General features: G+C 37.0%; 1 protein-coding gene across 1 annotated transcript; it reads right to left on the bottom strand.

Annotated features, from left to right (window-relative positions):
• Positions 1-234: 234 nt before the first annotated feature.
• LOC123832626 (olfactory receptor 6M1-like) lies at positions 235-1179 on the bottom strand. Its single transcript, XM_045860381.1, has one exon. It carries the CDS (start codon positions 1177-1179, stop codon positions 235-237), a length of 945 nt encoding a protein of 314 aa, XP_045716337.1.
• Positions 1180-12982: the final 11803 nt, after the last annotated feature.

The following is a 12982-nucleotide window of genomic DNA, read 5'->3' as shown; positions in this document are numbered from 1 at the left end:
ATGGTCCAATGATAGTGCTTAGGACATGCTATTTTGTCTATGGCTGAGTTGCCTCCTCTGGAGCTTGACCACAATGTTTCTTCACATCCAATGTGGCATGAAGCCTTTTCCTATCTTCCCACAGATACTTGATTTTATGGTCTTCAGACATGCCCCTTTGCACATTGAGTCCCAGTGTTGAAAGTTGCCATTCTTAGCAAATAAACTCTCAAGTTTCCCCTGTGCATTAAAGTTTCAAGTTCTCCTACACAAGGACATAATTTGGTTTACCGCTTCTCGCACAACTTCTTTTACCTTTTCATTCCTGAGGCTATAAATGAAGGGGTTCAGAAGAGGGGTCACCATTGTAGTGAGAACAGCTGTCACTTTGTCGAAATCCAGTGAGTAGTCCTGGCTGGGCCGCACATACATGAAGATGTTGCTCCCATAGGCAATGGAGACAACAGTGATGTGAGAAGCACAGGTGGAGAAGGCCTTGTGACGGCCTTGGGCTGAGGGGATGCGCAGGATGGTAGAAATGATGTAGGTGTAGGAAATGGTGGTGAGCACCAGGGAGGTCAGGAGGATGAGGGAAGATAATAAAAAGTTTACCATCTCAATGAAATGAGTATCAATACAGGCCGCCTGTAGCAGAGGGGCAATGTCACAGAAGAAGTGATTAATTTCTTTGTAACAGAAAGGCAATCGGGACACAACAATGGTTGGGCAGAGCACTGACAGAAAGGCCCCCACCCAACAGCCCAGAACCAGCTGGAGGCAGGCCCTGCTGTTCATGATGATGGGGTAGCGCAGGGGGTTACAGATGGCCACATAGCGGTCAAAGGACATCACTGCCAGGAGGATAAACTCCACTGTCCCCAGGAAAAAAAAGAAGTATGTTTGGGTGATGCAGCCAGCAAAAGATATGGTTTTCCTGTCTTCTAGGAGGCAGGTTAAGAGCTTTGGGGTAACTGAGGTCGTGTATAAAATGTCCAAAAATGACAGATTACTGAGGAAGAAGTACATTGGGGTTTGCAGGCGATGATCAACCCATATTAGAGATATGATGACAATATTTCCTATTAGAGTAAGCATGTAAGTGAACAAGAGAAACAGGAAAAGGGAAATCTGAAGGTCCTGGAGCACAGGGAAGGCAGTCAGCATAAATTCAGTCACTGTGGTCCGATTTTGTACCTCCATTGCATGCAATGTCCAGAGGGCAATGTGTCTCTGAAGAAGTAACAAAATATAGGGATGAAAGTCAGCGTAAACACATTTTTAACTCACAATATCAATGATAAGATGAAGTGAAAAAAGAAAACCCTTTGAGTTAAGATTTCAGAGTAAGTTGGTTTCCTCCTGCCTGGGACCCTAATAAACGTGTGATGCATTGGCTAAAATACTGGACTTCTTCTGACCTCAGTATTCTTATATTTATGGTTTTGGGTTGAATGAAATTATCTCCAGGGTGTCATAAAACTCTAGTATTTATAATTTTATTTTCTTTTACCCATTGCTCCTTCCCTTCTGTCTCTCACTCCTGCTGACCGATTTTCCCAGCTAAATTCTGTACCTAAAAAGAGAGACTTACTTACTTGAGAATCCTGTAAATTTGGAAAATGGAGGAAGGTAATATTAATAAAAGTTGAGTTACTTTTTCCAAAGTTATTTGAACTTTTTAGGTAGTATCTAAATAAAAGGGCAGAAACTATGAAAGTAGGCCTAGATAGTCAAATAGAAGGGAACCTGTATTCATCTCTACTCAGTTTTGTTACTGATACTGTGTTGGGTATCAGTGTAATATCTAGTTGGACTCAAGATATTTTGGTGTAATAATAATTGATCTCTTTATAAGGCTACATAAGGTTGTTTTTATTTCTTATAATGATATACAGTTTTGATGTGCACACTGTTACAGAACAAGTAGGCCAATGATATGTAGTTCATAATTTGCAAAAATCGTTGTATATATTGGAAAAAAGTCTTTTGGGAACATGATCAGTATGTTTCTTCTTTGTTCCTTGTAACCTCATGTCTACAGCAGCATCCAGAGGAATAAACAACTTTTTCCCTCCCCTTCCCCAGCTGATTCTTACAGATTCTCTCAAATACATACCTTTTATTGTATATTGTTTTCAACCATTTTAAGATCAGCTTATTAATAGTAGTGCAAAAAAAAGTGGATGCAAATAGGTGGTGCTTGAAACTCTCAGTTTAATCTTTAAATAGTTCTCTACTTTGCTGAATATATAGTGCATGTCTATATAATTCAGTTGAAACACACTGTCTTTGATGTATTATTTTGTGGATAATCCTTTAGTTTTAAGTTAAAAATGACCAATTTATGAACTCTGACCTAGTTTCTCCCTGAGTTTGGAACCTATCCAGCTCCTCTGTAAAGGGGTCATTTTCCTCAGACTCTCCCTGGGAAGAGGACTTCTTAGTTACTTTGCATGAAGGACTTTTTTTTCTGAACAGATTTTCATATGCAAAATTAGCTGTGACTTTTTGTGGTCCCTGTGTTGCCTCATTATTTCTATTTAGTGTTCATTTATCCTACAGATCAAGTTAACCTTATTTTTTAATAAGAAAGTTTTTATCTTTACCTTCTTTGTTCTAGATAGGGAAATACTGGTTTCTTAAAATTATTTGCCATTTCTAAATTGTAAAATTTTGTACAAATGCATAGTGGTATCCACCCATCTAAGGGTAATTTTCAAATGTAATTAGAGCTGAGTAATTTGACTTGCTGTTAAATTTGTAGAATTCTATTTACTTTCTGTTAAATCCTTAATTTTGGCCTTCGTTTTAACATTTATAAAAGAAAATCATCAATCATCTATATATTCCTTTCCAGTCTACATATTTGTTTTGTTTTCAGTGAAGGCAGGCACCCTATCTACGTCACCCCCATTTATTGAGTGCAAGAGGTGTTCATTTATTTATTAAATAAAGAAATTGGAATTTAAGGAGCTCCCCTTTTAAGCATGGGGTTGCAGCTGCCCCAAGGTTAAGTAATGGTGAACTCTGCAGTCTGCATTTTCATGTACCAAATACAGACATTTAGCATATTCTGTATCGTTTTGGTGTGTGTGTGCCACTTTTTCTCTAGTTTGTACATGGAACCTATATAGTTCTGGATAACTATGCTGCAATATTAGTGCTGGTGATGGGGAAGGGATGCAAAAACCAAGATGCCTAATACATTAGGTCTTTCATAGTTTAGAGATGGGGAGGATTACAAGCAGGGAAAGCCTAGGATGGAAGAAACAGTTTACACTAACAGATGCATATTCCATTTCTTATGGTAATCTTCAAAATGATTATGAAGCATTTTATTTAATTTTTTCAGTTATCAAAATACTCCAAAGGTTCTCATCTATTAAAATAGGACCTTGGTACCAGCAGAAACTCTTTCCACTGCTCCTGCACCCAGACAATAAACTTCTAAACTGATACTGTTGCACAAAAAGGCATTACCGTATCTGGATGGACAAGTATTAATGTTATTGGGGTCTAATATAAAAACAATACATCATACCGTGTAGACAAGTAGAAATGCTTTGCTAATTCCTTTCATTCATCCCTACCCATCTTCATCACTGACAGCACTATATACTGTGGGTTCTTGTGCAGCTGCCTATCATCTATTCCATTATTCCTTCCATTTATCTAGTTAATTGTTTTGCAACATTTATATTAGTGCCCTCCATTTTCTTTCCTGCCTACATAGTCTTTAATGGCCCTGAGAGGAGCTTGATTCCCTCTGGTTTTGTAAAAGTGAGACAGTGTAGAACCTTCAAAAGCATTATGCCATTCTTGAACTACAAAAACCTGGGATGTTTGGACACCCATGGAGTTGCTGTTTGCTGTGGTTGTCACAGTGTCCTGTAATCATGGGAAAAATGGCATCGAGAGCCTCTTTCCGGCTGCATTTGGATCACATGCACTTCTTTGAGAACAGAAGACATAGCATTGCTCTCCTCTGTGGAGTTTCAACTTTATGATGGTGAAAAAAACCCTTTGGGTTTGTTTCAGTTTTCCTACATGATCTCTGCTCCCACAGGAGCCCATCATGTCTAGAAGGAAATGTTCTTGACAATGACAATATTGTAGAGAGCAATTTAATTGTAACCTTGCTAAGTTAAGGCTTTCAAATTTTTTCTTTTAGTATTTTTCTTCAATACCATTTCTGTGAATCTTTAAAAATTTTCATATAATTGCACATTTGCACTTTTCAAGATTCCAGATATAGTCTGGAAAAGTGTTAAATAATGGAGAAAGTATAGCAGGTTTTAAAATCAGAGAACCCATGTTTTATTTCTTGTTTGGCAACTCATAGCTTTGTACTCTTTAATAAGATGCTCAAGCAACCTGAATCTTACCTTCTTCATTTCTAAAAGGAGGAGAGCCTGAATGCCTGAATCAAGGGCCAGAGAGAGGGTGTACTACAGTGATGGAGACCTCTGTCATGTTCCATCGATGTTTGGGAACACAGGGCTGGGGAAGGATGAACAAGAAAGAACTAAGATGTGGTGAGGGAGAGGTTTAGTGATAATTCGAGATCTGTGTGACTGGCCATAAGTAAAATGTGGAAAAGTTTAATTGTAACTAAAGTATATTAAAAACACCTATTTACATACACTAAATCTATGATATTTGACTCTAACATTACTAAAAAAATTTTGGCAGAGCAGTAATCTCACTTTAATTTGCAAAATATACATGTAAACAAATTTAGTAAGACTCTGATTAACATATAAATATGAATAATTACATAATAAGTACATTATAAAGTACACTTAATAAAGTATATTATTACATAATGAAGTATACTTACATCATATTGATTGTAGAACTGTTGGCATTTTTTCATTCAAATATGTTAAGAAGCTTGAACTTTGGGTATTTTTCACTACTTCATTCCATCCATTATTTCTAAACTACTTTTGTTCCTTTAGTTTTAAATTCCATATGAATCTCTCTCAGTCCTTGTCTGAGATTCTTGCCAGCATGCTATTTAACCCTGTTTTCAAAACCACACCAAGTGGTTATTATCACTTAGGTACTCTTTCTTTCTTCATTTGAGTAAAAAACTGTTTTTTCATAACCTCTGCTTACTTTTCCCAGTTCTTTTCTTATTCTCCTGGTAAAAGTCTAAGTCTTGACTTATACTAAGAATGTCTGTGTGTTACGTTATCATTTAACCTTTTCTTTTATACACTTAGTGTATCTCAGTTTTAGTATATTCCTCTGAGTTTCAAGTAATATATATGCAGGGTCGCATTTCTGCTAATGGAGCTGAATGACTGGTTTTGTTGACTAATCTAGAAGTCATACAAAGTTGAATGAAGGGCAGGTCCTCTGACTTGTACTTTACATCTCTGGTGAAAGTGATGAAAGTTTCCCACCTCTTAGATTTTTTTTCAGTTGTAGTAATGTAATTTCCTGCCTGTTCAGTGGTTTTCCATTTCTTCTGTGGCTCTATTTAGAAACTTGGAATTATTCAAAACTATAGGATGTCAGATTAGAATAGAAATTTAAAGGGCATATGAGCCAACCTGGTCTTAAAATATCCTGCAATGTCTCTGCCAAGTTGTCCAGTGATGTTAAGCTCACTGTTTCTTGAAGCATCATATTCTACTTGAATGGCCCTGATTGTTAGAAAAATTCATGGTTGCATTCATTAAAATGCCACTCTAAACTTTCTAGTTTAGTCACTCCTGGTCATTCGCCAGGCATATCATGACTTAATTTTACATGTATCTACTTTATTTAGCTTCTCCAGAAAGTAATATTACCTTGCTAGTGTTAAAGTGATTGCAAAGGGATGAATTTTGATAATTAATATTTTTTGTCCAGCTGTAGAGATTTGGTTTAGAATTGCTCTTGGGACTATGGCATAAAAAGATTAATTATTATTATTGCAGTCACAGAATGTTAGGATTGGAGTAACTAATCACAGTTATAAAGTTCAGGTCTCTTGGGAAACTCTCTTGGGAGCATATTTTATTTATTTAAAGAAAAACTTAGAGAACTGCCTTAATGTCTCAGGGAACCATAAACTTGGAAAACAAAACTTTTTTCTGAAATGTTTCTAATGTGTTGAAATATGCTTTAATCTGCTTTTTACACTGACAGTATTTATATAGATGTTTATCTCTAGTTAAATATTTTAAAACCTGTTTTATTGAGATATTATTTACATACAAAAGACAGTTATAAGTGTATAATTTGTTGAGTTTTGCCAAAGGTATATAGTCATATAACCACCACCTCTATAGTAATGGATTAAAATATTTCCATTGTCTTCAAGAGTTCCCTTGTACCATTTTACTCTAAATGCTCCCCTCTCCCAGCCTCAGCCCATGACAACCACTTAGGTGTTTTCCATAAGCAAATTCTGAACTTTTCAGAGTTTTATAAATTCATTCCTACAGCATGTAGTCTCCACTCAATCTGGTGCTTTGAAATTAATTCAAGTATTTCAAGTATTGCAAACTTCTTCCTTTGTATTAGTAAGGATTACCTATTATATAAATTATATAGATATGTTATAGTTTTTTCACTAGATAATGAACACTTGGGTTACTGTAATTCTGATTTAATTTGTAATAATCTTAGTCTGCCTTAATGATGTAATCAATATTTGTCTTAACACCAGTGCAGTAAAGAAGATTAACTTCATTGACTTTTAATAAAACCTACAATAATACTGATATTGATAACCAAATTTTTATAATACCAATAACAATAATAAATTATTGGGAATTGAATAAACAACTTTCTTTTTTTCTTTGCCTAATGAGATATATTAGAAAAATATTAAGAGAAATGTCAGAGATTTTACTGTTTTTGCTTTCTTCTAGGAGTTTAATGGTTTCAAGTCTTAGATTTAAGTCTTTAGTCTATTTCAAGTTCACTCTTGTATATGTTGCAAGAAGGTGGTTTATTTTCATTATTTACATGTTTATGTCCAATTTTCCTAAACCATTTATTAACTAGATTGCTTTTACCTTGTTGTATGTTCTTGCTTTCTTTTTCATAGATTAATTGACCATATAGGCATGGGTTTATTTCTGGGCTCTATATTCTGTTCTATTAATCTACGTTTCTGTTTTATGCCAGTACCATGCTATTTTACTTATAGTTTGATTAGTTTGATTACTTATAGTTTGACAGGTGATATGATACCTTCAACTTTGTTCTTTGAGGTCTGTTGTGGTTCCACATAAATTTTTGGATTGTTTGTTCTAGTTCAGTGAAAAGCACCATTGGTATATTGATAGGAATTGCACTGAATATAGATAGCTTTGGGTAACATGGACATCTTAATGATGTTAATTCTTATTTGTAAGCACCATATATGCTTCCATTTATTTGTATCTTTTTCAATTTCTTTCTTCAATGTCTTACAATTTTGTGCATATAGGTTTTTTACATTTTTGATTAAATTTATTCCTAGGTATTTTATTTATTTATTTATTTTGAGGCAGTTGTAAATGGGATTTATTTTTTAGTTTCATTTTTGGACAGTTCATTATTGGTGTATAACAATGCAACCAAGTTGTTACTATTAATTTTGCATTTTGCTATTGAATTCATTTACTAGTTGTAGTAGTTTTTTGGTGCAATCTTTAGGGTTTGCTATATACAATATTATATCATCTGCAAACAATGACAATTTAACTATTCTCTTTCCAATTTGCATGCTTTTTATTTCTTATTCTTGTCTGACTGCTTTGGCTAGGACTTTCTGCACTGTGTTAAGTAAAAGTGGTATAAGGGACATCCTTGTTTTGTCCCTGAACTTAAGGAAAATGCTTTTATTTTTCTTTGTTGAGTATGATGTTAGCTGTGGTTTTGTGATATATGGCCTTTATTATATTTAGTTATGTTTCCTCTATTTTCACTTTCCTGAGAGTTATTATTATAAATGGGTGCTGGATTTTTTAAATGTTTTTTCCCTTTGATATGATCATATAATTTTATCCTTCATTTTATTTATGTGGTATATCACATTAATTGATTATATCACATTAATGAATATTGTACAAACATTGCACCCCAGGATTAAACCTACTTCATCAAATTTGGTTTGCTAATATTTTGTTGAGGAGTTTTTGCACTGTGTTCATTAGGCATATTAGCCTATAATTTACATTCTATGTAGTATTTAATTCTAGTTTTTGAATTAGGGTAATAGCTGGCCTTGTAATATAAAATCAGGGATCTTCTATTTTTTTTTGAGATTTTTTGGAATAGTTTGAGCAAGACAGGTATTAGTTTTTTTTAAATCCTTGTTAAAATTTATCTGTCAAATTTTCTAAGTACAATTAATGAATAGACCTTATTTACCCTATTGTATGTTTTTTCATTCTTGATCAAATATTAACTGACCACATAGGTGTGGGTTTATTTCTGGACCCTCTATTCTGTTCCATTGGTCTATTATAGGAGACCGTTCTGCATGGCATGGACCCAGCTCCCAGTGGAAAGCGAGGTCTGATGCACAGGACCCACACTCATGGATAGGTTCGAGCAGCTAAGTACCATAAGGGCGCTCACCATAACACTGTAAAAACACTCACAAGTCCATCCCCATGGCACAACCCCAAATAGGTCTGGGCTCGGGAGAGAGAGCAAAGATTTTCCCTTTAATCAGCTTTAAAAACATCAACTAGTTACAGGACAATTTACAAGCATTTCAGCAAATTCTTTTAAGCTGTCTCTTGCAGCCCCTTCAGTTTTGCCTTTTCTCTCTTAGGCAGGTGGCTGCCCAAGGATTTGAAGGTGCAGGTGGAGAAAGGGCAAAATTGAGACTGGTTTTGTAATCATTGTGCTTGCGGCAGGAGAAATTTCAGAAAAAGGTTCTTTTATTTGTTAAAAAATTTCTTTAAAGATTTCTGTGAATCCTCAACCACGGGGAACGGGCTCTCTAAGGAACAAGAGCAATGTTCTAAGCTAATTCAGGAGCTTTTTAGGGCTGCTGAATATTTCCCTGATAAGGGATCTTTAGACTTAGTTATTCAGGAAAAAGTTGGGCAAAAGTTGAAATAACACCAGGTGGTGTGAAGTAAGATTCTAGGTTAGTGTCTCACTCCCTCCTTTAGAAGATTTAATTTGAAATTACTGGTTTTCTTGAATTTTGTTTTTGTTTTTGTTTTGAAAGGAATGGCTTAGTCTCAAAATATTTTGCTAAACCTCTGGTAAATAGAATAAGATCTCTAATGTTGTTACATCATAAGGATTCTACTCAGAAAGAATTTAAATTGGTTGTTTAAAGAAAAAAAGAATCTCACTTCCCTCAGACAGTAAAAAGCACAGGAAGAAAAGCAATGAGAAAATGTGTCTTTTAACCACTCTGAATCTTCCTCCTGAAGGCTCAAGGACTGCTTTGGTCCTGGGAACAAGCTGTGCTAAGATTAGTAACACCCTCTCTCTTCTCCAGCTTCCTTAAAGTTGTCAAGGGCACTAAATAATGAGACAGCTCACTTGGAGCACACTCAAAGAATGCAGTAATCAATAAGAATTAACAAAAAATAAATGAATGTATTTTCCAGTGGAGAAAAACCTGTTTCTGAAAGTTATGAATGTGTACATAAATTTGTCAATCTAAAGCATGCTATAAGTGGGATGGGGTTGTGATGTGTTAGAGAAATATTAAGAATTCTCCTTGTTTATACCAGGGCTGTGACCCTTTATTGTAAAAATGAGATATAGGTGTACTGTCTCCCAGGGAGAACTTGTCCTTCTCCGTGGAAGACTACGTACCATTTTTTAACTCAGTACCTGTGAAAACGGATTGTTTCCTTGGGGAAGAATTGGCTATTCTCCTGGAGGGAACAGTTAGTCAATTGAGTCACAAAAGGCCCGTGGCACGTAACCACTTTTGTCTAAAACATATTTGAGTAGAGCACCCCATCTCCTCCTCCCTGTCCCGCCCATCTTTCCCACTTTCCATTAAAACTCTAAACCTAGGAACTATCAGGTCCTGAGAACAACAGGGCAGTCAACTTGCTGCTTAAACTCATTGCAGTTTGCAGAAACAGCAGGGGACCTGTGTTTCCCAGATAAGCAAATTATTAAAGAATGTCCTGATTGCCAAGCCCTTAGCAAGGCACCCCCATCTATAGGAGTTAATCCTTGAGGACTAAGTTCTCGAATAATTTGGCAAACAGATGTCACTCATTATGCTCCCTTTGGAAAATTCAAATACATTCATATTTCTATTGATACTTACTTTGGTGCCCTACTTGCATCTGCTTTAACAGGAGAATCTGCTAAAATATATAAGCCCATTGACTTGAAGTCTTTAGTTATTTAGGACAGCCTCGGCAAATTGAAACTGATAGTGGCACTGGATACCTTGCCTATTCTACTCAGGTTTTTCTTCAGCGTTGGAATATTCAACATAAAGCAGGAATACCTTACAATGCAACCAGTCAGGCAATTGTAGAATGGGCTCATCATACTTTAAAAAATCTTCTTAAAAAACAAAAAGGGGGAGTCATAGTCATGATTCCTCCCCCCAAAATTTGATTATGTTAGCCATGTTTACATATAATTTTCTAAATTGTGATGAATCACTTTGTACTCCAATTGAGAAATATTTTCAGAAGAAAGAGCCAAAGTCATCTTATCCTCAGGTTTTATATAGAGATCCGCTGGGAGGTGGATCTTGGCAGGGCCCTGTAGATCTCCTAACATGGGGAAGAGGGTATGCATGTGTTTCCATCCCTACAGGTCCTGCCTGGCTACCAGCCAAAAGAGTAAAGCCTTATCATGAGCGAAATAGACACCAAGCTCCGCTACCTGGAGGTGAGAACCGATCAACTAGCAGGCCAGATGGCCCAGCTGACCCTGAACAACCAGAAGGAAAACAGATACTGGCACCATCACTCACGGGCCTGGGTTGCCAATGGAGGAGGAAGGGGCCTGCCCCAATGACAGGGGTCAAGTCTCAAGTGTCGCCCACAGAGGGCAACAATCTCCCAGTGACCCATAATGTTCTCTTTAGTCATGTCCTCACCACATGGGGAGACATCAGGGTTCTTAATGCTCGAGCAAAGGCCTTACTGAACAAAAAGTATTCTAGACCCTCCACAATAATCTACAATAGCTGAACCCTAAAAACTGGTTCAATGGACTGAATTTACAAGTTTAGGTCATGGCAGCTCTTGGATGCCTCCTGTCTTAATCCTTATTTGTGCTTTATGATGCATATGGAGGTTGTTTGCTCGATTGCATTCGGGAACAGCAAATAGTAGGTTTCACAGGCTTTACAACTACAATTACATTCACAAACAAAAAATGGGGAATGGCAAATAGTAGGTTTCACAGGCTTAACAACTACAATTACATTCACAAACAAAAAACAGGGAGAGACGATGTTGGGAACTGCCTAGTCTGGTTTCAGAAGCTGTAAACCCCCCATGGTTAAGGCTGAATGAGAGACCTTGGGATCCTAAGCCACTAAGGAGACAAAGCTTGTCCCCCTGGCAGGAGCACCACCTCTGCCTACTTTACTTCACCCTGCTGGGCCCCCAGCGCATGATCGGTTAGCAAATGATGGGTAAGATTCCCCAAGGGAGGGAATCTAAGACAGGCACAATCACGAGGAGGCCCTCAGGGAAGGACTTGGGGGGCTATAGAAAAAGGGGGTGATGGACCTTCTTCTCTTGGCTTTGATATAGCTTGAGTCCTCATTCTGTCTGAGAGAAGTCTCCTAATCTCGTGGCTGCCTTATTTCCCCTGCTTGACCTAAGCTTGAAACAATGCCAGAGGTGGGTGCCACCCTGTGCTGGAAAGGGCGGGTTCCCCAGGGTGATCAGGCCTAAGAAAGAATGCATAAAATTCTGTGAAACCTGCTTTGCTAAGAATACCCTCAATTTAAATGATAAGGGTCCAAGCACAGAATGAGTTTGTTTCCCCCAAGTTTTATGTCCCTTTAGCTATCTGACCCTAACTCAAAATAAGCCCTTATAGTTCTTTGAATGTTATCTATTGTTTGATCCTTACTGCCTGACAATGATGGATGGGCTTAATCTGAGAATGTGGGTCTTTGGAACTGCTGGTTGCTTACTGATTATAATAATGTTCTGTGTACTTGGATGCATTTGCAAATTATTTTCCAAGGGTTGTGTGAGAGACCAGCAAGTATCAAGCTTTGTGGGAACTATAGTGGTCCTAACTAAAAACAAGGGGAGAAATATAGGAGACCATTCTGTGTGGCATGGATCCAGCTCCCAGTGAAAAGTGAGGTCCTATGCACAGGACCCATGCCCATGGATAGGTTCTCCCGTGGTGAATCAGACCTGAATTGTACCTAGGCTGCTTTGAGACTTGCTTTTTGTTAAAACTCCCTCACCCTGAATTGAGACAGGAAGTGCTTACTGTAACTTTCTAAAGTCTGTGCTAAACCTCTCCAGTATGGAGTGTAACCAGTTCAACCACTTTTCTCCTTGATCTGCAATATCCTTCTCTTTGAAATAATTAGCAGCATCCTCTCCTTTGTTTTCTGTAAAAGATAACCACCTAAAGAGAACCTGTGCATAGTAAATGAGGACCATCATGTAATGTGCCCAGAAAGGCAATAAGAGCTTGTCAAGGCAAGGGCTGGCATGCTCTCCCCTTGAGAGAGTGGCCATGCCATCTCTTTTCCTCCACAAAACTTGGTAGTCCATGTGAATTTGTCTCGCGTCTCATCTACAATGCTGTGGACACTGCTTGCTTGAATCAGTCTATATATGTCATTTTTGTGCCAGTATCATGCTGTTTTGATTACTACTTCTTGTAGTTTTATATCAGGTCACATGATACTTTCAACTGTGTTCTACACACTTAAGATTGCTAAGGTTATTTGAATTTTTTTGTGGTTCCATATAGAAGTTTGGATCATTTCTTCTAGTTCTGTAACATATACCATTAGGCTTTTGACAGAAATTCATTAAATCTTTATATTGCTTTGGGTAGTATAGACCCAATGATGTTAAGTTTTCCT

The sequence above is a fragment of the Phyllostomus hastatus genome, unplaced genomic scaffold (assembly GCF_019186645.2).
Source record: "Phyllostomus hastatus isolate PE091 unplaced genomic scaffold, TTU_PhHast_1.1 phas_scaffold_193, whole genome shotgun sequence".
NCBI classification, from domain to species: Eukaryota; Metazoa; Chordata; class Mammalia; order Chiroptera; family Phyllostomidae; genus Phyllostomus; species Phyllostomus hastatus.
Note: the sequence above shows the minus strand (reverse complement) of the source record. Positions and strands in the feature narration are given on the sequence as shown.

Excerpts from the sequence above, each read along its gene's own strand:
- LOC123832626 (XM_045860381.1), bottom strand. The coding sequence starts at position 1,179 with ATGGAGGTACAAAATCGGACCACAGTGACTGAATTTATGCTGACTGCC.